The sequence below is a fragment of the Nothobranchius furzeri genome, chromosome 12 (genome assembly GCF_043380555.1).
Source record: "Nothobranchius furzeri strain GRZ-AD chromosome 12, NfurGRZ-RIMD1, whole genome shotgun sequence".
NCBI classification, from domain to species: domain Eukaryota; kingdom Metazoa; phylum Chordata; class Actinopteri; order Cyprinodontiformes; family Nothobranchiidae; genus Nothobranchius; species Nothobranchius furzeri.
Genome location: NC_091752.1, coordinates 5,703,668 through 5,725,367, shown reverse-complemented (window position 1 = coordinate 5,725,367; position 21,700 = coordinate 5,703,668). Strand labels below are relative to the sequence as shown.

The 21,700-nt window shown below is 40.2% G+C and overlaps 1 protein-coding gene across 1 annotated transcript in view; it reads left to right on the top strand.

The window, feature by feature from the left end:
• ret (ret proto-oncogene receptor tyrosine kinase) overlaps positions 1 to 21,700 on the top strand; it is a 37,246-nt gene that overhangs the window by 2,805 nt on the left and 12,741 nt on the right. The window contains exons 2-10 of the mRNA XM_054749872.2: positions 12,378 to 12,611; positions 12,800 to 13,093; positions 14,183 to 14,421; positions 14,506 to 14,701; positions 14,775 to 14,974; positions 16,371 to 16,647; positions 18,910 to 19,041; positions 20,096 to 20,206; positions 20,297 to 20,413. Of these exons, the coding sequence (XP_054605847.1) occupies positions 12,378 to 12,611; positions 12,800 to 13,093; positions 14,183 to 14,421; positions 14,506 to 14,701; positions 14,775 to 14,974; positions 16,371 to 16,647; positions 18,910 to 19,041; positions 20,096 to 20,206; positions 20,297 to 20,413 (1,800 nt within the window). The remainder of the gene's footprint in view (positions 1 to 12,377; positions 12,612 to 12,799; positions 13,094 to 14,182; positions 14,422 to 14,505; positions 14,702 to 14,774; positions 14,975 to 16,370; positions 16,648 to 18,909; positions 19,042 to 20,095; positions 20,207 to 20,296; positions 20,414 to 21,700) is intronic.

Here is a 21,700-nt window from a genome sequence, read left to right as displayed (position 1 = left end):
CCCAACACAAGAAATACAAAGTTGTTTCATTTTAGTTCTTACTTTAGGCTTTCTAAACATTTTATACCCTCTGAGATCATAAACACTCTCTCTGATCTGGAACAGATCCTGAATTTGTTTTGGCATCAAATTATACATCACTTTATACATAAACTGTGCAGTTCTTAATGTAACTAATTCTCTTAGCTTTAATACTTTTAAATGAATATAAAGTAAATGTGTATGCTCTCTACAAGCTGCTTTATTTACAAGTCGGATTGCTCTCTTTTGAATTATAAACAAAGGCTTTAAGTGGGTTTCGTAGGTATTTCCCCACACTTCAACACAATACATGAAATAAGGCAGAAATAAGGAACAATACAAAAGATATAAAGCTTTTTCATCTAAAAATTCTTTAACTTTATAGAGAACTGCTAATGATTTCAATAACTTTGCTTTAATTGAGTCAATATGCGGTTTCCAACTTAACTTTTTTTCTATGGTTACGCCAAGAAATTTTATTTCATTCGCTCTTTCAATTTCTGTATTATTTATTTTGAGATTTGTATCCACTGTAATTGCTCTATTAGTAAATATGATAAATTTTGTTTTATTTAAATTTAAAGTTAATTTATTTAAGTTAAACCAACACTTTAATGCATTTAATTCTTTCTCAAACTTGTCCATTAATGTTATTAAATCTTTCCCAAAACTTAGAACATTAGTATCATCTGCAAATAGTATGAAATGCAATGTTTTAGAAACTAAACATATGTCATTAATATAAAGAATAAACAACAAGGGACCCAACACTGACCCCTGTGGGATACCGGTGGTCACTGTCAGTAGCTGTGAATCAGTGTTGTTAATGTGGACATATTGGAGTCTGTTCTCTAAATAACTCTTAATCCAGTCATAGGCCACACCCCTGATGCCATATCTACACAATTTTTTTATTAATAAGTCATGATTAACAGTATCAAAAGCTTTGGTCAGGTCTAAGAAGACCCCAACAGCATATTGTTTGTTGTCAATTGCATCAGATATTTTCTCCACTAGATCAACAATTGCCAGAGAAGTTGTCCGATCACGTCTAAAACCATATTGCTGTTCAGAAAGAATATCATGATGCTCAATAAAGTCATACAATCTTTTATGAAATATTGTTTCTAGTATTTTGGAGAACTGAGATAAAATTGAAATTGGTCTATAATTAGAAAAGTCATGTTTGTCTCCAGCCTTATAGATAGGAATGACTTTTGCAACCTTCATCCTTTCAGGAAATCTTCCTGATTGGAGAGACTGGTTACAAATATGTGTAAGTGGTTTGGCTATAATCTCAATGATTTCTTTTACAACCGACATATCAAATCCATGTAAATCTGCTGACTTTTTACTTTTAAATGTTTTAACAACTGTTATAACTTCATTTTCATTTGTGCCTTGAATAAATATGGTTTTGTCTAAATTTGTTATTTTACTCACAGCATCAGCATCTAATTTAGTATTTGATATATCCTTTGCCAAATCTGGCCCAATTTCGGTAAAATACTTATTGAATTCATTTGCTATTTCTTTAGACTGATAAATTTCTTGATTGTCTTTTGTTAGAAAAATATTTGGAAGACTATTGGTTCCACTACCCTTTTTTATTACATCATTTAATATGCGCCACGTATTTTTAATGTTAGATTTATTTCCTTCCAATAATTTGCTATAATAATTTCTTTTACTAGATCTCATAATACTTATTAATTTATTCTTGTATATCTTGTAATTCTGTTCTGCTTCCTCCGTTCTTTTCTTTAAAAAGTCTTTATACAGCTTATTTTTTTTTCCTGCAAGCCTTCTGAATCCCCTTAGTTATCCACGGCTTTTTAGCATATTTATTCTTATCCACCTTATAAAGCAAAGGGCAGTTTTTTTCATAAAGAGAAGTTATAATATTTAAAAATTTTCCATAAGCCATATTTACATCTTCCACATAAACCTCCTCCCAATGTTGTTCCATTAAGTCAGTTTTAAATGAATTTACTGCTTCTTGATTTTTTAGCCTTGTAACAACCACAGATTCACTTTGAGTAGTTACAGTTGTCCTTTGTACGACTGTGAAAACCGGTAAATGATCAGACATATCGGTAATTACAAGACCACTTAACACATCATATTCAAGAATATTTGTAAAAATATTGTCGATCAGTGTCGCACTAGTTTTTGTAATTCGAGTTGGCCGAGTTATTAGTGGATACAGTCCCAAACTAAACATGGAATTAATAAACTCTGTATTTGCATTTTGCATTTGAGGATTCAACAGGTCAATGTTAAAATCCCCACAGACAAAACACATTTTTCTGTTGATTATATCATCATACATATCAACTATTTTTTCTTTAAACATTTCAACACAAGATCCTGGTTTCCTATACATACAACTGACTAACACATTCTTAGACTTTTCTCATTCTTAGACACTGTGTGTGCATGCATGTGTGTTTGTGTGCACATGCATACGATTGTGTGTGTGTGTGCATGCATGAGTGTGTGTATACATGTGTGTGTGTGCATGGATGTGTGTGTGTGTGCATGTGTGCGTGCGTGTGTGTTCATGTGCACATGCATACGTGTGTATACATGTGTGTGTGTGTGTGTGTGCATGCATGTGTGTCCGTGTGCACATGCAGACATGTGTATACATGTGTGTGTGTGTGTGTGTGTGTGTGTGTGTGTGCGTGCATGTGTGTCCGTGTGCACATGCATACGTGTGTGTATACATGTGTGTGTGTGTGCATGCATGTGTGTATACGTGTGTGTGTGTGCGCGTGCATGCATGTGTTCAGGTGCGTGTGTGTGTGTGTGTGCGTGTGTGTCCGTGTGCACATGCATACGTGTGTGTATACATGTGTGTGTGTGTGCATGCATGTGTGTATACGTGTGTGTGTGTGCGCGTGCATGCATGTGTTCAGGTGCGTGTGTGTGCGTGTGTGTCCGTGTGCACATGCATACGTGTGTGTATACATGTGTGTGTGCGCGTGCATGCATGTGTTCAGGTGTGTGTGTGTGTGTGTGTGTGTGTGTGTGCGTGCTGCTAGGTGCTGTTGATTAACTAATAAGCCTGCAGCAGCTTTTGATCAGTTTAATTTGATTTGATTGGTTAAAACTTGATGAAGATCTGTGACAACAATAAAAAACAGGCTGCACCTGGTGGAGATATGAGACCATCTATTATATCCACCAGGAGCCGCAGATGTTTTCTCATACAGGAATTGATGTGTTTGTCTTCTGCTGTGACCTTGCTACAGTATCTCTGACCCGCTGTTGCCCTCTGACCTGTGAAACCGTCTCTCTGAGGCAACCTCCTCCTCCTCGTCCCCAGAGGAGGCTCATAGCCGCATCAGCTGCTCCGCACTTTCTCCCAGATCATTTTCATCAGCCTCCTTAGAGAAAGATCAGACAAAAAATATCCAATTCATGACTTGGTTTGGGTCTTTATTACATTAAATTAGTAACGTAGTAAAGCTTCTGTCTTGTGTTTCTTTTAGAGGCAGAATTTTATTAAATTTTTCTAGTTTTGCAGTCTTTATTAGTTCAAATAGATGACGTATAATATAATGACTCAGCCTGCAGAATGATTAAAAACTTCTTCTAATTTCTCTATTTGTGGAGATCTGTTCTAACATTTTGTGTTTGGATCAGTGGAGTTCCTGATCGTGTCGATTCTCCTACCTGTCGAAGCGTCGCCTCTGATCTTCTTGTCAGTTCAGGGTCACGCTCCCTCTCATGCATGGGCAGAATCTAATTTGCTTTAGTGAAAGGACAAGGAGACACTGATTGAAATCTTTCCCCGGGGGCATTTAGGCCCCTGGTTTCACATGGGTTTTGACAAGTTATTTTCCAGTCGCCTGGCTGGACTCATTGCGTTTGACCCAAAACTTACAACAGCATCAGAAACAAAGTGGGAGCCAGGCTCATGTAGCAGACTTGTGATCTGTATGACGCTGCAGGAATTAACAAGAGAAGTTGAATACAGCGGTCCTGGTTTTTATTCGTGATCATCGGGTTCTTAATTTATCTAATCACAGCCCTGAAGATTGTGTCCTCGTTACATTCAGCTGTGGGATGTGTCATCACTTCTAATTGTTACCAGGATGGCAAATGTTAAATCTGTTAGTCACCATAGCTAAAACATAGATATCACAAGTGAATTCAGCCCAAACAGGCCTAGAAACCTGCGTCACTCTGGTGTTTTTATGGTGAAAAACAAGGTCGTGTTTATTCCCAACTTCTAAATCACCGCAGTTCTGGGAAAACCCCATGAACACCAGGTCTAAACTTCCAGACCCACCCCAAACTGTCACACACGTGTTGCTCTGCCAGCCGACAGAGGGCAAGCTCTGTTCACAGACAACAGGTCCATCACCTAAACGTTTTTAAGAACAGAACCAGGCTCCAAACAGATCGTGGGACACCTTGTTGTGTTCTTTCCATGTTTCTTTTCTATTTTCATTGTTTTTCTGTTCTTATCTGACAGAGAGTAGCAAAGTTTTAACCTTATTTTGTTGACAGTTTCAGCTACTTTCAGTTGCCTTCATCAAAGGAATGGCTGAAACGTTCGACAAAATAAGATAAAAAACATTGCTGCTCTGTATCAGATACGAACAGAAAGCCAATGGAAGAAAATAGGACAGTCAGAGGGCAGTTTGATGGGTGGATCATGATCCAATCGTTAAGAACTGGACGTTCTCAGTGATTGGAAGAGGGTTTTTTGAGGATTGTATGTTTCAGCGGAGATTAAAACTATTACTGGTTGCCATCGGTATAAAAATGCTTCAGTACAACATTTCTCCCTCCACCAATGACTTTCTCTATCTGCTAGCTGCAGCTACAGACATTAGACTGCTCTGTGATTATTTCACTGTAGAATTCGTACATGTTGCTCCTTTAAAGATGAATGTTTGTGAGAAAGCGAGGGATTCCATGTACATAACGGCATTGTGTGAAACAAGCGGTGTGAGAAAGAACATTTAATGGCTCTGCAAGAGCAGCTTTAACATTTTGGAGGTTGGAACTTTTTTTTTTATTTAAACGTACTTCGCTGAACCACAACAGGAAGAGTAAGAGACTCCTCCTGTTGTGCAGTTAACTTTATAGAATTTGCATGAATGATAGGGTGAACGGGGGTTAGAAAGGATTCAATTCATTTTAAAAATGGAGGCAGCAATAATGACTGCAGAACAATAATAATATATCGAACTTATTTAGCGCTTTTTAGGACACTTGATGAAGCTTTCATGCACTCTCACATTCACACACTGCCAGTGATGGTAAGCTACTTTGTAGCCACAGCCGCCCTGGGGAGGTCTGACAGAGGCGAGGCTGCCATTTGGCGACATTGGCCCCTCTGACCACCACCAACACAGGCAAGTTGGGTGAAGTGTCTTGCCCGAGGACACAACAGAATACCCCTGGCAGGAGCTGGAATCGAACCCATGACCCTCTGGTCATGAGGCAACCCGCTCTACCACCTGAGCTACTGCTGCCCCGACAAACTAGAGATAAAATAGTTTAAGACATTTGAGCTCATCAGTCCCTCATTAGGACGAAAACATGATTTCTATGCATAGAGGCCACTCGTGGAAGTTATCTGTGAGTAAAATATTCTTTATTTGCAACATTTGCGCTAAATATTCACAAAATAAAATTCCGTGAAAACATGAACTTATTTAGATGGTAATAAAATATATCTGTTTAACCACATGAAGTACTGGGTTTATCCCTAGCGTGTTGGGGGGGGGGGGGGGGGGGGGCTCATCTGGTGTGATGATGGTCTGAAGCTGAATTTTTAAAGCCACACTCATCCCTGGAGGAATCCATAAACTGAATTTCCCCTCGCCGTTACGCCTTAGGGAGATTTTCTATTAGATTTCTCGATGACTGATGAACATGAATCATTGGATCTCAGCTTCTGTATTCTCTTGTATTCTCTCAGGGGTAATTAGATTACATTACAAGGTAAATGATTATTGTGTTATGGTATGCATCATGGGTAAACGGAGTACCTGCAGCCTGGCTGGCTCCTCCAATGTCCGATCCAGTATCATGTTTCTGTGATGAAAAGATGGATGCTAACAGGAAATGACTTCTGTCTTAATTGCATCTTATTGTTTGGAGATCAAACACATCACGGATGTGATTGTATTGAATGTAACTTCTGAACTGTTAGATATGAGGAGGTGATTGTGCATAATGGCACAGAAAACTGAACATTTTGATCAATAATGGCTTTTGCAGCTTTTTAGTTAATTGGGTTTTCATAATAAGAGCTGCTTGAGTCTCTTTCACAGACAGATTACAGTCTTTGTGGTGTTTGTACCACTGTGCTTGTGTTGCTGGATGTAGCTGATTTGTAATCAATGTAAAGACAGATGAACTTGGTATGCATCTAGCTGTAAACCCATTCTGAAGACCTGATGATGCACCAGATGCCTAAAAAGTGTGCAGCAGAGATGAGGGCACATGCAGCATTCTGCACCCCCCTCCACTCCCCCATCTGTCTAATCAATGGGAAATGGTTGATTAGTACGGTCATTGACTGTTTCGGCTGCCTGATATATCGACTTTCCGATAGAATAGCAGGAGCAGATGAATCTCACATTCACCTTGGGCACGTTGACCAAGCATCTGGATCCTTTTGTTCCGATCTGGAATTCTTTCTGAGGATGTTTTGTTTCATTGACCGGTGGATTAGTAAGCCTGTTTTAGCACATGAGCTCATAGCTGGTAAATCTGTCAGCTGAAGCACACGTCGAGGTAACTGGGTTCCTGTCTTTGTCTGGGACGACTCGTAGAGGGCGTCCTGCTCAGTGTGCCCTTACCGGCTCTAGACACCCTTGGTTTCAGGTCCTCTAACGAAGCTTCTGTCTCTTGTTCAGTTGCTTTTAAAGCAGGACAAAATATGTGGAGAGAGAAAGAAAACGTGGTCATTAACCAGAAGGAGAAGGGCTGTCCTGCACTGTGACACCTAGGTCTCATTGTGGCTGCACAATGGTAGAGAGGTGCAGAGGGGCGGGGTTAAGTTGGTACAGAAGACCATCCGGTGCAGTTCATCCATGACGGAGGTGTACACCACCAGATGCAGGGACAAAGCCACCTGCATCCTCCAGGGGACCACCCCCACCCAGCTCATAAAATCTTGACCTTAAAGGACTCATTCACTAAGAAACTGAGCTTCTTGAAGTAGGATTGGTCACTCTGAGTAGCACATGCGTGGTGATTGTGAACATTTTCTCCAACCCCTATCGGCTGCATCAGCCGCAAGGTGGAAATGGGCGGGAAAATGATCGAATCAGAAAAAGCCAGACTCTTTTATGTCACAGCAAAAATTTGCATCCTGACCCCGCCCACCATGGATTGGGGCCGCCCACCGAAAGGAGGGAGCTGGGCGTGTCTCCGCTAGCAGAAGGTAACTATTAACTCCACAACATGGTGGAACCTGTTCTGGCTTGTGTTATTTGTGGAGATAAAAGAGTGGAAGAGTCACGTTGCTGTTAGCCAATCAAATGTGATACATTTGTATATCTTGAATATTAATGAGTAAGACTTGTGATCATGCCCCCCTTCCTCCCACTCCTCCGACAAACTTCTAACCTCTGAAACAAGAGCGCCAGAGCTTTTTTTATACAGAAAAACTCATTCATGCTACCACAACGAATTTAGTGTGGATGAGACCCTTAATGCCCTCTTGGTCAGGGACGAGGCCCTACCCAACTGGAGGAGTTCAAGTATCTACGTCTTGTTCACAAGAGAGCGAAATCGGTCTGTCGTGGTGAAGAGAGATCTGAGCCGAATGGAAAATCTCTCGATTTAGCAGTAGATCTACGTTCCTACCCTCACCTATGGTCACGAGCTTCGGATAGTGACCAAAAGAACGAGATTGTGGATACAAGCGGCCAAAATGAGATTTCTCCACAGGGTGTCTGGACTCTCCCTTAGAGATAGGGTGAGAAGCTCGGTCATCCAGGACGGGCTCGGAGTAGACCCGCTGCTCCTCCACATCGAGAGGAGCCAGTTGAGGTGGCTCAGGCATCTGCTTCCTGGACGCCTCCCTGGTGAGGTTTTCCGGGCACGTCCAACCGGGAGGAGGCCAAAAGGTAGACCCAGGACATGCTGGAGGGACTAGGTCTCTCACCTGGCCAGGGAACGCTTTGGGATTCCCCCGAAGGAGCTGGCTACAGTGACTGGTGAGAGGGAAGTCTGGGCCTCTCGACTTAGGCTACTGCCCTCGTGACCCAACCCCGAATAAGCGGATGAAAATGGATGGATAGAAACATAACCCAAATAAACATAAAATACAATTTAAAATATTTTTGTTTATTGAGTTAAAAAATCTATCCAGGCTCACCTGGCTCATCGGGCCCTGTTCAGAACACTCTAGGTGATGGCGAGTCTCTCACGTTGTTATTCAGTTTCCTCTTCTTTACAGATGTTTCATAATTCAGCCACATTGGGTCAAAGGTTAGATGTTCTCCTTCAGGATGTTCTGCTATAGAGCAGTAGCCCCAGATCATCACACTACCACCACCATGTATGACTGTTGCTGATGGTTATTGGTGTTAGTTTGATTCCAGAATGCTCTGCTTCATTTTATCAGATTACAGAATAATTAGCCAGAAGTCCTTGTAGATTGTCTCTTTTTTGCTTATTGGCCTCTGACCAGAACAATGAGAGTCCTTCAGAGCTTTGGATGTGTTTCTGGTTTCTTGTGTTCTTGAATTTCTTTGGAACGATGCATACTATGTTGCCTTTTGAGATCTTTTAGCCTGTGTCAGGTTGTGTTGAAGTCATTTCTTACTCCTACAGGTCTGGTAGTGATGCGGTCTGGGTGTGGCTGGTGGGACTGAACTCAGATTAATAAAAAAAAAGGGTTGAACAAAAGAGGAAATTACTTTTCCCCACAGAACTAGATTGGCAAGGATAGATTTAATTCTCCTAATGACTAAAATCATGATTTGAAACCTGCATTTTGTATTTAGTCAGGTTGTCTATCTGATATTTAGTCACTGATATAAAATATTAAAAGGGCAAAAAATAAAAAACGGAAGAGACCATATGAGAACATACTTCAGGGTGTTTTTTGTTGTTGTGTTTTATTTCAGGCAGTCCCACTTTCGTGATACGGATATCTAATTGTTCAAATACTGGCTTTGTTTGTAAAATCTCTTAAAACTCTGCTTGTGGAGCGTCTGCGTCAGATTAACATGTGATTGATGCAGTAAAACGTCTTTTTATGACAGAAGATCGACACTTTGGTCCCTTTCAGGCTAGTTTTGCCCGTGTGTGTCTACGTCATCTTCGTGCTTCAGGTGGAGAAAACAATGCGTCATGCTTTCTTTGCTAAATTATGGCTTCACAAACCGAAGCAGCACAGGGAGGCCTGCTGGATCCATCTAATTAATTAGTTTTGATATAAACGACTCAGTTTCTGTTGGCATCCGTCCTGGAAAGAGATTGAATTTTGAATGATATAAACAAATTGTGTTGCAGGGGTACCGGCCAAGCCCTCCCTGCACAAAATGTTCAGCTCCAACCGGTTAACACGCTGGTGCCTCTAGCTTTTATTTATAGGGCTGCTGTCATCTGCTGGGTCTAATTTATGAGTTCCCAGACTGGCATTAATCTTATTTATTTATTTAATATATACAGGTTTTTAAGCAGAAGTTATAATTTAATACATCTGATCTTCTTAAATGTTTTCAAATAAATAATGAAAAGGTTTCATTTTTGTTTAAGCTGTATTCAAGCGCCTTAATTAGTGGGATCAAAGCGCCCTCTAGTGGGCATTTTGGGAACCCAAACAGGAACAAATTAAAGTAATATTTTTAATTCTCCCAAAAAAAAAACCAAAGGAATAAGTTTCACAAAATTCATTATAACCATTGTTTAAACAAACTTAATTCATTTAGCAGAGACATGTCAGTGTTTTTGTGTGTGTGGACAGATTGGATTGTGACAGTAAATCTTCTCTGGAATATCAGTAATAATAAAACTGATTCTTTCCGCAGTCGAGTGTCCCGATGTTTGTTTCTCGCCTCAGGAAGACTTTTAATCAAAGAAGGTCAGCAGCATCAGGGAGCGTATCTCATCCTTCAGGAAGGACGGTCACATTTTATCCATCAGCTCGCCCTTCTGTCATCTGAGCCCGGCCAAATTGAATCAATGCCTGAAACCAGAGCCGAGGCCTCAACTGCACCAACAGAAATAGAAAATCTAGTTTTGCTTTCTTCTAATGACATTAGTGCATTCCCTAAATGGTTGCCTACGAAAGGAGCATAACAAGGATATAATTACAAGAGGAACACGTCTCCTTTTTCCTGTAAAACACTCAGCCTGCTTTAGTGCTTTATGGATTACTCAGTACACACACACACACACACACACACACCGTCAGGTAATGATTCATCTCTCATCGGTATCATGTTATCTTTTGTAAATAAGCTTCTGGAGGTGAACACAAGGAGAACAGGAAACCACATTATCGACCACAAGAGAAAAAGTAAAGAATAATAAATAATGGCAGCACTAAGTGTCACCAGATCCCTTCTTTTAATTTCCGCTAACAAGCAAAATTATAACAATTTCATCAAAGCAAAAAAATAGGGATTTTCCACCTCGTTCTTCTGTGTGAAAGTCATAAATAACTACGATCCTACCTGTTTTCTGAATGGCTTTTGTTTGGAGACATAGCGATCACATTTGTTTAGATTGATGTGCTATCGGCTAGTCTGAACCAGAGTTGATTCCTAAATCATTGAATCGTTTTCTGCTCATTAACTCTAGGAGAGCACTTTGTTCTGTGTCTGTAAGACTTTTTAAATAAAAGGTGAAAAATAACAGATTTAAACAGTCTTATTAATATGTAACAAAAATGATGAAAAAAACATAATTGTTTATTTATACTAAAAAAACACATTTTCCCCATCAATCTTACAAAACAAAATGTGTACGCAGCCACAAAACCCAATCAAAGTTAAGTCTTTTGTATATGTTTTTTATTTTTACTTGAACAAATTAATAAACTTTTATTAAAGTTGTGTTCAGTGTAACACTGAAAAAACATCTTATTTCTGATTATAATGGGTCACTCTGAGTTTTTCATGCAAACTGAACATGGAAATAGTCTCCTACACCTATCTCCTGCATTAGCTTCTGATAGAAAACAGACGGTGAAACTCTAGGATTAGAAAATCCTGACAGATCTACGTCACACTGTCACTTAACACTCATGGACTCACCCATCTTGACTCACGACGGGGAAGTCCGTTGTGGGTTTAGTGTCCAGGAAACATCAGAGGACATCTCAGCTAGTAGAAGCTAACTGTTAGCATTAGCTACTCCACCACACAGCAGAACTCCGCCAGGATTGTGGTATTTGTGGAGATAAAACCTCAACTAGAGCAGAGTCAGTGGTAGAGTCGTGTTGCTGTTAGCCAATCAGAGGAGAGATGTGCGTATATCCGGAAATAAGACCAAATCCTGTCATCTGAAGCTCAGCTGTGATTTGGCTCACTTCTAGAAGAGAAAGAGAGACTAGTTCTGATCAGACAAATGAGCTAACAGGCTAACAGCTGGCCATGATGAGGCCAGTTAAAAAGTACCCTAAAATGACTAAAACGTCTCAAATTCTTCATCTAAGTGTAGTGGTATCAAATTGTGAAGATTGGGAAAGGAGAACCGTTCCTGCCCGGACCGTTTTAGACTTAACACACTCTGAGCCGAATCATTTTAGCCTGTATATTAAAAAGAAAGCAACCAATGCTGTAATGTTTTTAGCTCTAACCTAATAATGTGACTTAAGTGTGAGCTGAAAATGTTCACACTTACACATCACATTGATGAGCAGCTGTGGAAATATGTTAGCATCACTTGCACATGTTAGCATAAGGCAGCTAATTGTTAATCAGAGCTTTTTACTTTTAAGATTTATTGGACTTTAGCAAAAACGTGTGCTTACAGTATTGAGTGAGAAATGAGTTTAAAAGACACTAACTCTAAATAAATTAATCAGTTAATTATGATTAATTGTGATTTCACTGTAAAAAGTCATGTTTTGATATTTTTGCCACATCACTACATTTATGCTATTTTATGATTAGGCTATGTTGACATTAAATTCACACTTCAGTGTTTTTTTCAGCTACAATAGTTAGCTCCATATATCATTTTTTTACAGCCAACAACTACACAACTATATGTGAATAACCATTTATTGTCATATTTGTTATGGTTTGATTAATTTCTATGGAGGTTTTCAGGTAGCCGTTAGCTTGTATGTCCAGTTAGAGGCTTTCTCCATATCTGGCTCATCCTCCTGCTGCGTTTTCTTATGAATGTCTTCGATGCAGGAGTGGCAGGCCTGTACTTCCCTCAGAAGGAGTACATGGAGACAGTGTATGTTGGCCAGCCAGCCGGGACGTTGGTCCTTCAGGTCCACGCCATGCTGGACAATGACTCCGAGCAGCCTCATTTCACCCTGTGTGGTAGAAAGCAGCGCTACAGCTCCTGGTTCTACATGAATGGGAATACTGGAGAATTATTCCTAGACAAAACACTGGAGGACACAGACCTTGCCTCACTTGGTGAGTGGCTAATGAGATCAACTTTCTGACTTTTATGCACCTTCCATACAAATAGGCTTCAAGCTGTTTGTTCAGGACTTTGCCATTGGTATAGAAATGTGATTACAAATCTGAGAGAAGAGCTCAGTCATCCAAAAGAGCACTGTCTGAGATTAAAATGTTTTTGTTTTGGCTCTTGGTCTAATTAGATCATAATTCCTGGTTGGAGAAGAAGCTGACATTCCAGGTCATGGTTTTGAATGGATTTACCAAGAGGTCCCAATGCATCCCCAGTAAAGCAGCTAAAATCACCCTGGACTTTGTCAACGCCTCAGTGCCACAGTGTTCTCAGATGGATATGAAGGACCTTTGCTTCCCACCCAGGGATGCATCCAGCCCCCACATTATGGAAAATAGGTTCCCGGGAACCTTCAGGCAGCTCCGACGACTCACCAGACTCGGTGTCTGCCCGAACTACACCATCTCTTACAGTGTTGAATCAGGTTAAAAGCTTTTTTTCCAACCAATATTATATTCCTTTTCATGTGCATTTGAATTTATGAGCAATGGAATTGTTTGCTAGCCTAGACCATCCGTTTGGTCTATTGTAGCCTCAGCAGGTCTACCATTGGCCCGAACTGTTTTGTGTCTGGCCAATCACAGCACTCTATGATTTTTGGGTAGGTTTAGCACTAGGGCAGAGACGGAGAAAAACTATGAAGATGGCGTTTGGTCAGGAACGACTCTTGTTTGAAACGGTTTTGGCATCAAATTTGAACGATTTAGACTTGAGCCTTATTAATAGAGGTTCTTAAGTTACACTGAACAAAAGTATAAATGCTACACTTTTGTATTTGCTCCCATTTTTCACAAGCTGAACTCAAACATCTGAAAATATGTCTACATACACAAAAGACACATGACTCAAATATTTTTCTGAAATCTGTCTACATGTGTGTTAGCGAGCACTTTTTCTTTACCAGGATAATCCATCCCACCTCACATGTGTAGCATATCAAGGGGCTGATTAGACAGCATGCATAATGTACAGGTGTGCCTTAGACTGCCCACAATAAAAGGACACCCTGAGAAGTCTACAGTTTAGCTTTATGGGGGTGGTGGAGTGGAAAACCAGTTAGTATCTGGTGTGGCCACCATTTGCCTCACGCAGGGCAACACATCTCCATCATCCAAATATGATGCCAAAGCTGTTTCAAACGAGTCGTTCCTGAGCCAACGCCATCTTTAGTTTTTCTCTGTTTCTGCCCTAGTGCTAAGACAAATTTTTAGATGTTTGAGTTCAGCTCATGAAAAATGGGAGCAAAAACAAAAGCATTTATATTTTTGTTCAGTGTATTTGTTCAGTGTATCTTGAAAAAAGAATTTATTTTCTTCTTAGACGGTGTCATAGTCATACTGCCCCGTTGACTGACATCCGTAGTGATGAATATGGTCACGTTGTTCATTACTCTGATTGGTCCTAGCGCTGTCCAATTGCATGCAAAAACTGTTTGAAAGACAACCGTAGATTTTGCCCCACAACTGGGTTATTTCAATGGCTCGCTTGGCTAATTGTTTGTTGCTTTCTACAGAAATCTCAGCACCATTTGCTGTAGACGGGAACACCACAGAGCTGGTAGTGACCGCTCCGTTGGACCGGGAGGAAGTTGAGTGCTACCGACTCCTAATAGTTTGCACAGTTCGAAGAGAAACTGTCATCACCAAAGTGAAAACGTCGCTGGATGTTTTTGTTGATGACGAGGATGATAACGCACCCTACGTGAATGGAACTGGTTCCACAGATGTCATCATCAGCTTCAATCGGACAAAGGTGGGAATCAAATCAGATCGTTTTGAAGGGATGTCGGATAGATTTGTCTCAAAAGTCTCACCTTTTCTCTTATTTTATTTACAGGGTGCAACTTTTGGCGCCTTGTTTGTGTTTGACAGGGATTTAACCACCATCTTTCCCAAAGACCAGAGTCACAACAGGTATGTGGAGACTTTGCTCAACAATGACACCTGGGTAAAGGAAACGTTTGACATAAAGAGCACCTTTAACGAAAGAAAATCTCCCTATGGTGGTGTTCGAGAGTCTGTTCGTGACTATCGTAAGTAGTAAACTTAATAGGTAATTTTTTTAATAAAAACATGCTTTTTTAATGATCTTTCCTTCTACTTCAGAGCTAGTTTTAAAAAAGAACCTGTGTGTGACGGAGAACCGGAGCGTGTACCTGGACTACCAGGTCAATGATGCCACCTATCCTGGTCTAGACGGAACAGTGTTGCTGCGCTTCAATGTCACCATCTTACCGGTCATCATCCACTTCACCAACATTACTCACAAGTTCACTGTGTCACGCAGGGCTTCAGTTTATGCAAAGGTACTCATCAATACTTCACATATAAAGCTGTTTTTAAACAACTGGTATCTCTAATAACATCCATAAATATCATAAAGCCATTTTAATATCAATAGCAAAGTCTTAAAGTCTTTGCTCCACTGAAGACAATATCAGAAAAGACTTCTACCACAGATCCAGTGGTTATTTATCAGCTAACTGAATCTTGTTTTGTGCTAAATTTATAAATAATAAATATCTTACCTGTTGTAGACATAAACAAGCTATCAAGCACCCCCTAGTGGCCAGTCCCAATAATGAGTCTCCAGTTTCTGTTGCTCTAATCTCAAAATTTCACAGCACTTCTCACAAACTCTAATTTTTGGTGTATGGTAAAATGCTGATGGTGGTCAGAGGGCCCGGTAGAGCCTGTATACAGCAGACTCGCTTCTCCAGGTCCGCTGTGGCTACAATGTGGGGCAGCAGTAGTTCAACAGGTTGAGCGGGTTGTCTAGTAATCGGAAGTTTGCAGGTTTGATCCCGGCTCCAGACAGAGCTGTTATGTCCTTGGGCAAGACACTTAGCCCACCTTGCCTGCTGGTGGTGGTCGGAGGGACCGGTGGCACCTGTGCTCAGCAGCCTCGCCTCTGTCAGTGCGCCCCAGGGCAGCTGTGGCTACATTGTAGCTCATCACCACCAGGGTGTGAATACGTGAATGACCAATTGAGTCCCAGGACTCTAGAAGGTGCTATATCAAATGTAGGCCCTTTACCACCTAATTTTTAAAACATTTGTTCTCAGACAGACGGTTTGGAGTTACTTTCAGGGGACATGTTAAGAATTTCCTGCAGGACTTTGACCCCTGGAAGCACCGGAACTTAAAACTTGTAAATCAACAACCATAAAATAAAAGAAGATGTAAAAAAAATCTGTCAGTTGCATACTATGAATCTATGCCGGTTGCACTCCGTCTGGTCCTCTTGATGGAAATGTAATTACCGTAAATCCTCTAATACAGGCCCAGGCCTGTATTAGAGGATTTACGGTACATACATACATACATACATACATATATATATATATATACCGTAAATCCTCTAATACAGGGGCCTGTATTAGAGGATTTACGGTATATATATAGGTATGTATGTATGTATGTATGTATGTACTGTAAATCCTCTAATACAGGCCCGGGCCTGTATTAGAGGATTTACGGTGATCAGATTTTGTTTTTATGAAGGAAACTCGGTCCTCTAGTTTTCCAGTAAAACGGACATGAAACAGAATTTTAGGAAAACTGTGCTGACGCTCAGACCTTTGTAGCTTTATAAGGACAAAAATAATTACAGAAAAATAAAGCGATAAAAATAATGCATCCACAAAAACATACAAGATTTTGTAAAATGACACGTTAACCCCTACTAACCTATTCTGTCAGGTTGGCAGCATCTGTGTGGAGAACTGCCTGCAGTTTGATGGCTTCAGTGTGACGTACCAGCTGGAGGTGCCGGATAGAAACACGTCAGCCGACCCGCTGTCCTGCTATTCTGCTATAAGCATCACTCAGGCTCCAGACGGAAAGTGGGGAATGCTTTACGTGAACAACACCGAGGCGCTACGCAGCCCCAGCTGCCAGGACCTGCTGTACATTGTTGTAGCCCAGGAGGGGCTCACACAGCAAGAGGCCAGCACTCAGATCCAAATCACGCTAGATGGTGAAGCATTTCACACCCAACATAAAGATGGCTTTTTAGATTGAAGTGCCCTTATTACTGTCTTGCTTTGGATTTTGTTGTGATATTTAAACTTCTTTTTTTGCTCTTTATTATGAAAAGTATGTAAGTTATCCATCCAGGCATTCACTTTTGATCAGGAAAATTGCAATATTGCATTTGGTAGCAGTTTATCACATGATGTAGACAAAATTAGCATAAAAAAACAAAAATGTGTGAAATTTCCCCAAAAACAACATGTTTTGGTAAAACAGAAGCTCCCAACCTCATGCAGACCTCACAAATGACCCTTTGCACGTGACGTCACGCCACTCATGAGACCGCCCCCTTTGCCATGATGGACGGCAAAAAGACCATTTACACCCGTAGAAACTCCAGTGAAGGGAGTCAAAACAAGCCAGTTTGTAGCCTTTTATCGCTTTTAGTTAGTTGATTTGACAGTAAAATGGTTTTAGCTTGCTGCGTGGTCGGCCGCATTAAGAGACAAGGACGTAAACTCAACTCGTTTTTTCTTTTTAATAACTTTGATGGAGACTGAGGACGGAGATGAACTGCAGCGATCAATCAAGCAGACTAGCAGGCCTCAGATTTGCAGCGAACATGTTTTTACCGTGTAAGATTAACGTTCATTTATTTCATGAGGAAGACAGGGACAGGGATACATGTGATGTGTTTATACTAGTTATTGATAATCCTGATGGATGGATGGTATTTCACCACGGAGACTGCACTCCGTCCACTGTAGTGTAAAGTGAGATAATTATTATTAACAATATTAAAGCTCCTATGTATGATTACGTGTGTTAAAATTATGTTATTTATTTATAAGAGCGTCGACGTTCAGAGATCTTCTCATTCCGGTGTGAGAGCAGCAGCTGAACCCGGTAACACCACCAGCAGCAGAAGCTGGTAGGGATCCGGACTTTTTAACAATCAGCTTTGGTGTAAAGTGAAACGCTGTTTACAACATGAAGTTATAAATCCAGAGGGGTGAATTTAGGCAAAGTCAGCAACATGTTTACATCGGTGAACAGCTGCAGGGAGAACGTAAGCTAACGTTGTAAGCTAGTTAGCATACCGCTCTCAATGAGCCCCTGCTAGATGCGCTACTTCTTCTGATAACTGAACTGGGCATGAACTAGTTGAAGGAATGCTGGAGGAGTTTTGTTTTGATCGCAAAAACAATTTCAGGCTCTACTTTCCCCTTTGTTTAGTATTCGTGTCGCTCACTGTTTACATGCTGCCGTCCACCATGGTGGACCCACGTGATTAGGTGACGTTGGTGCAAAGGGTCAATAAGAACATCTCTCAGAATTTAAATGGCTGACAGAAAGTTGAACTTTGTATGACTAAAGAGTTTATATATATATATATATATATATATATATATATATATATATATATATATATATATATATATATATATATATATATATGCTTTTTTTTTTTTAAGATTTTTCCACAATCTCACTTTAAGTTTAAAGAGTTTTGGAGATTTTGGAAAGGCAAATTCACGATTGTGATGATGTCTCACACACAACTTCTTTAAACTCTCCAAACTCTTTTGAACCCCACAAAGACACTTTTATAACAGGTTTCAGATTGAAACATTGGTATTTTTGTCTTCTTTTACATCGCGTTTGTCTGATCAATGTACTTATAGAACTCGTCTCTCAGATTCCTGCAGAGTACAGAGCGTGCACACCAAAGTTCCTAGACTTCCGAAATATTTTTGACTTTTCTTGTCAAAACAGGAAGTGAACAGGAAGTGAAACAGGGGTCTTTTTTAACTCATATCTCATATATGGTAGAAAATAATTTCATGATCTTTTTCAATGCTGCATAGTTTTTGCATAGTGGTTTTTGTTTGTTTGATGTTTAATTTTTATCCAGAAGCATCAACAAAAAAACAAAAGTTGTGCTAATACTTAGTTTCTGTTTGACTGTCGTTTAAAGACCTGCATCTAGGGAGTGAGAGAAACAGATGTGTGGTTACTATGGTGATCCTAATAAGTCACTGGGAGTAGCTTTAACATTTTTATGTCAGATTTGATACATCAAACTCTTGAGTGTTTTGTTTTTCCCTTAGATTTTTACTAGAGTCGGTTCCAAAATTAAAGTTTCTTCTATCCTTACAGACATTTGCTTACATTTCTAAACCAAACACATGTTTTAACATTGTTTTATTTTTTCAGATTATATTTTTATTAAAGAATTAGTGTGTCTTTGGTTGTTTGTACATAGGAAGCATGGAAGAGCTGCAGAGCCAGTCGTTGTTGTCTTGTGCAGAAAACAGACAACAAAAAGAGTGTGAGTCTGCCCGAGGCCTAGGAACAACGATGGGGACCTGTCAGTGGAGGCAAGGCATTGATAAAGGTTAGTTTCATTAAGCAAACACTTCATTTTTAGCAGTTACTCAGAAAAATGTGTTCTGTTCTGTCACAAAATATTCTGCCATTGCTATTTAAAGGCACAATATGTAAGAATTCTACAGTGAAATAATCACAAACAGGGTTTTTCCTGGCTCAAATTGAGGCAGAGGTGGTACCATCCTGACTATGCGCTAGCACATGTGTACTCTGTGCGTTCAACTGCCTCACTTTTTAAAGGCAAACAATTTTTTAGTTAAGCGTTCTAATTAGGGATGCACCATCGGGTGGCGAAACGCTGCAACTGCAGTTAAAATAACATCCATATAGCTGGGGGCAGAGTGAAATCAGGCGGGGGTGACACAAAATTAGCTGGAGGCGACCGCCACGCAAATTTGAACGCAGGAAAAACTGCAAAACTAATGTCTCAATCATGTTGGAAGAAAGGTTATACTGAAACAGATGACTTCTCAGCCAGTTGGGGCCTTGTTCGTTTTTCTCCTATCATAAAAGCTAGAGAGGGACGTAGTAACTGTTTACTATCTGTGATCCAGCAGAGTTGAAGAGTGCTGAGCTAACATTGTAGCACCGGCAAAACGCAGCTGCATTTTTTTAAAGAACTGAGCCAATAAATAGAAGCGACCCTGAAGTTATTTCTTGTACCCCTAAGAAACCACAGCTTCCTTTTGTTTTACTCTAATATTGGGTAAAAAAGGCTTGAGGCTAACGTTGAGCTAACATTGCTAACGGTGAATTAGAATCAGCTGGCTCTAAGAACATCTCAAGCTACTTTTTTCTGTTACCAACAACAACTGGATATAATAGTGAAATGTATTTATCTACTTATCAACTTACTGTGACTCCTTTTCCGTAAATGGCAAGCGCCATGAAACTCACGGGACGGGAGTGAGATAGTGATCAGTTTGTTTATTAAATAAGCAGCAGTAGCCAAATTTGACCACTAGATGTCCTTCTTACTTAATTCTTAAATGTTGCACCTTCAAATGTAGCTCCTGATTTTTCTTCTCCAGTTCCGTCTGACCTTTACGTTTGAATTTCAGGAATATCTGAAAATTATTCGACGTGCTCCCCCGATTTGAAAACTTGTCCAGACAGCTTTTGCGATGCAGTGGAAAGCAAAGATTCATCAATATGTCCGCAGGACTGCACAAGTAAGATCAAAGAGAACCAGCTTAAACACCCTGATGCACATTGAAATATAAAATTTTGTTGAATTTATGTGGTTTTGTTTTGCTCTGCAGCGGGCGATGTAATTGGAGGCTTTGAACGAGGCACGAGTGGGATTGGCATCAAAGCCTGCCATGGAACCTGCTACTGCTTGTCCAGAAATTGCTTTTGTGAAAAAGAAGATTTTGAGGGTAACGTGTTAATGTTACATTTAGAATCAGAAAATGAACGTCTTCCATCTTTCAAGTCTTGAGTTGTAGGTATCAGGACAAAAAGAGTCAAAGATAAATGATAAGTAGATGCCCCTCACACCACAAAGGAGGTTTTATTTTGAAATACATGTACAATTAGCCCACCAATCTCATGATAAATATGGGTCATACTGGACAATACCTGGTGCAGAATGAATTGTATGAATTGAATATTATTTAGGGTATTGTATGTATTATACAATTAAGAGGGCATGTTATGCAAAACTCATATTTTGCACTATTTTGTGTTGCAGTGTGGGTCTTTACTAAATCTATTAACACGCTATTAGCACAAAAACCAGCCATCCGTTTTCTGTCAGTGTTTGGTTGTGCCTAAAACGAGTTGTTTTAAAAAGTCCCAGTTTGTGATGTCACAAACAGGAAAGTTAGAACAGAACCACCTCTCACGCGCAAGAGAGAGCTGGTTTCAGAGGAGCAGCGGCTCTACTCCGAGCCCCTCCAGAATATTAGAGCTGCTTATCTTCTAGCAGCCTGAGCGAGGGATGGGTGGGCGTGGCCAGCAATAGCTTGTTTTCTTAAAGTGACAGAGCCATGAAACAGCTCATTCTGGAAGGTACTGAAACTGCTGAAATTGCTTAATGTGAGAAGTATTATGTGTAAAGAATAAAAATGTTTTGTATTGACCATAAAACTATTAAACCTTAAGAGTAAAAGTCATATGTCCCCTTTAACCTTCACTCAGCCTTTTAAATATGGTGCAAATTGAATATTTTGTACCTGAGTTAAAGGGGCATTTTGTGGCAAAGCAAAACTTGTACATTTACTTGGTGACTAAGGAATTTGTGTAACATTAATGATGTATTTGCAGTTGTGTCACAAATATTTGCAACAATGTAATCTTCCCCATTGGCCAATAACATGGCAGTTAGTGCTCAAGTGTCATACTTGTCAAATCAGTGTGATTTCAGCTGAATATTCCTTGATTTGCTCACAATCCTCACAGTCACCACCCTGTGGGACACTTAGGGTCTTTTCTGAAGTCTTTCTTCCCCCGCATTGAGTCAACACACGCCCGTAGTCTCCGGACCCATAAAAGCAGCTTTTATAGAGGTGTGAAACAGCTCATAAATGAGGACATAGTGGTGTATGTTGTGCATTTTGCAATCCCGAGTTTAGACTTGAACACATTTAGAGTCTGCTGACTCCTTTTCATCCTGCCCTGATACGAAACTCTAGACCTAAAAGAGCTGGGGCGTAATTCTCCCA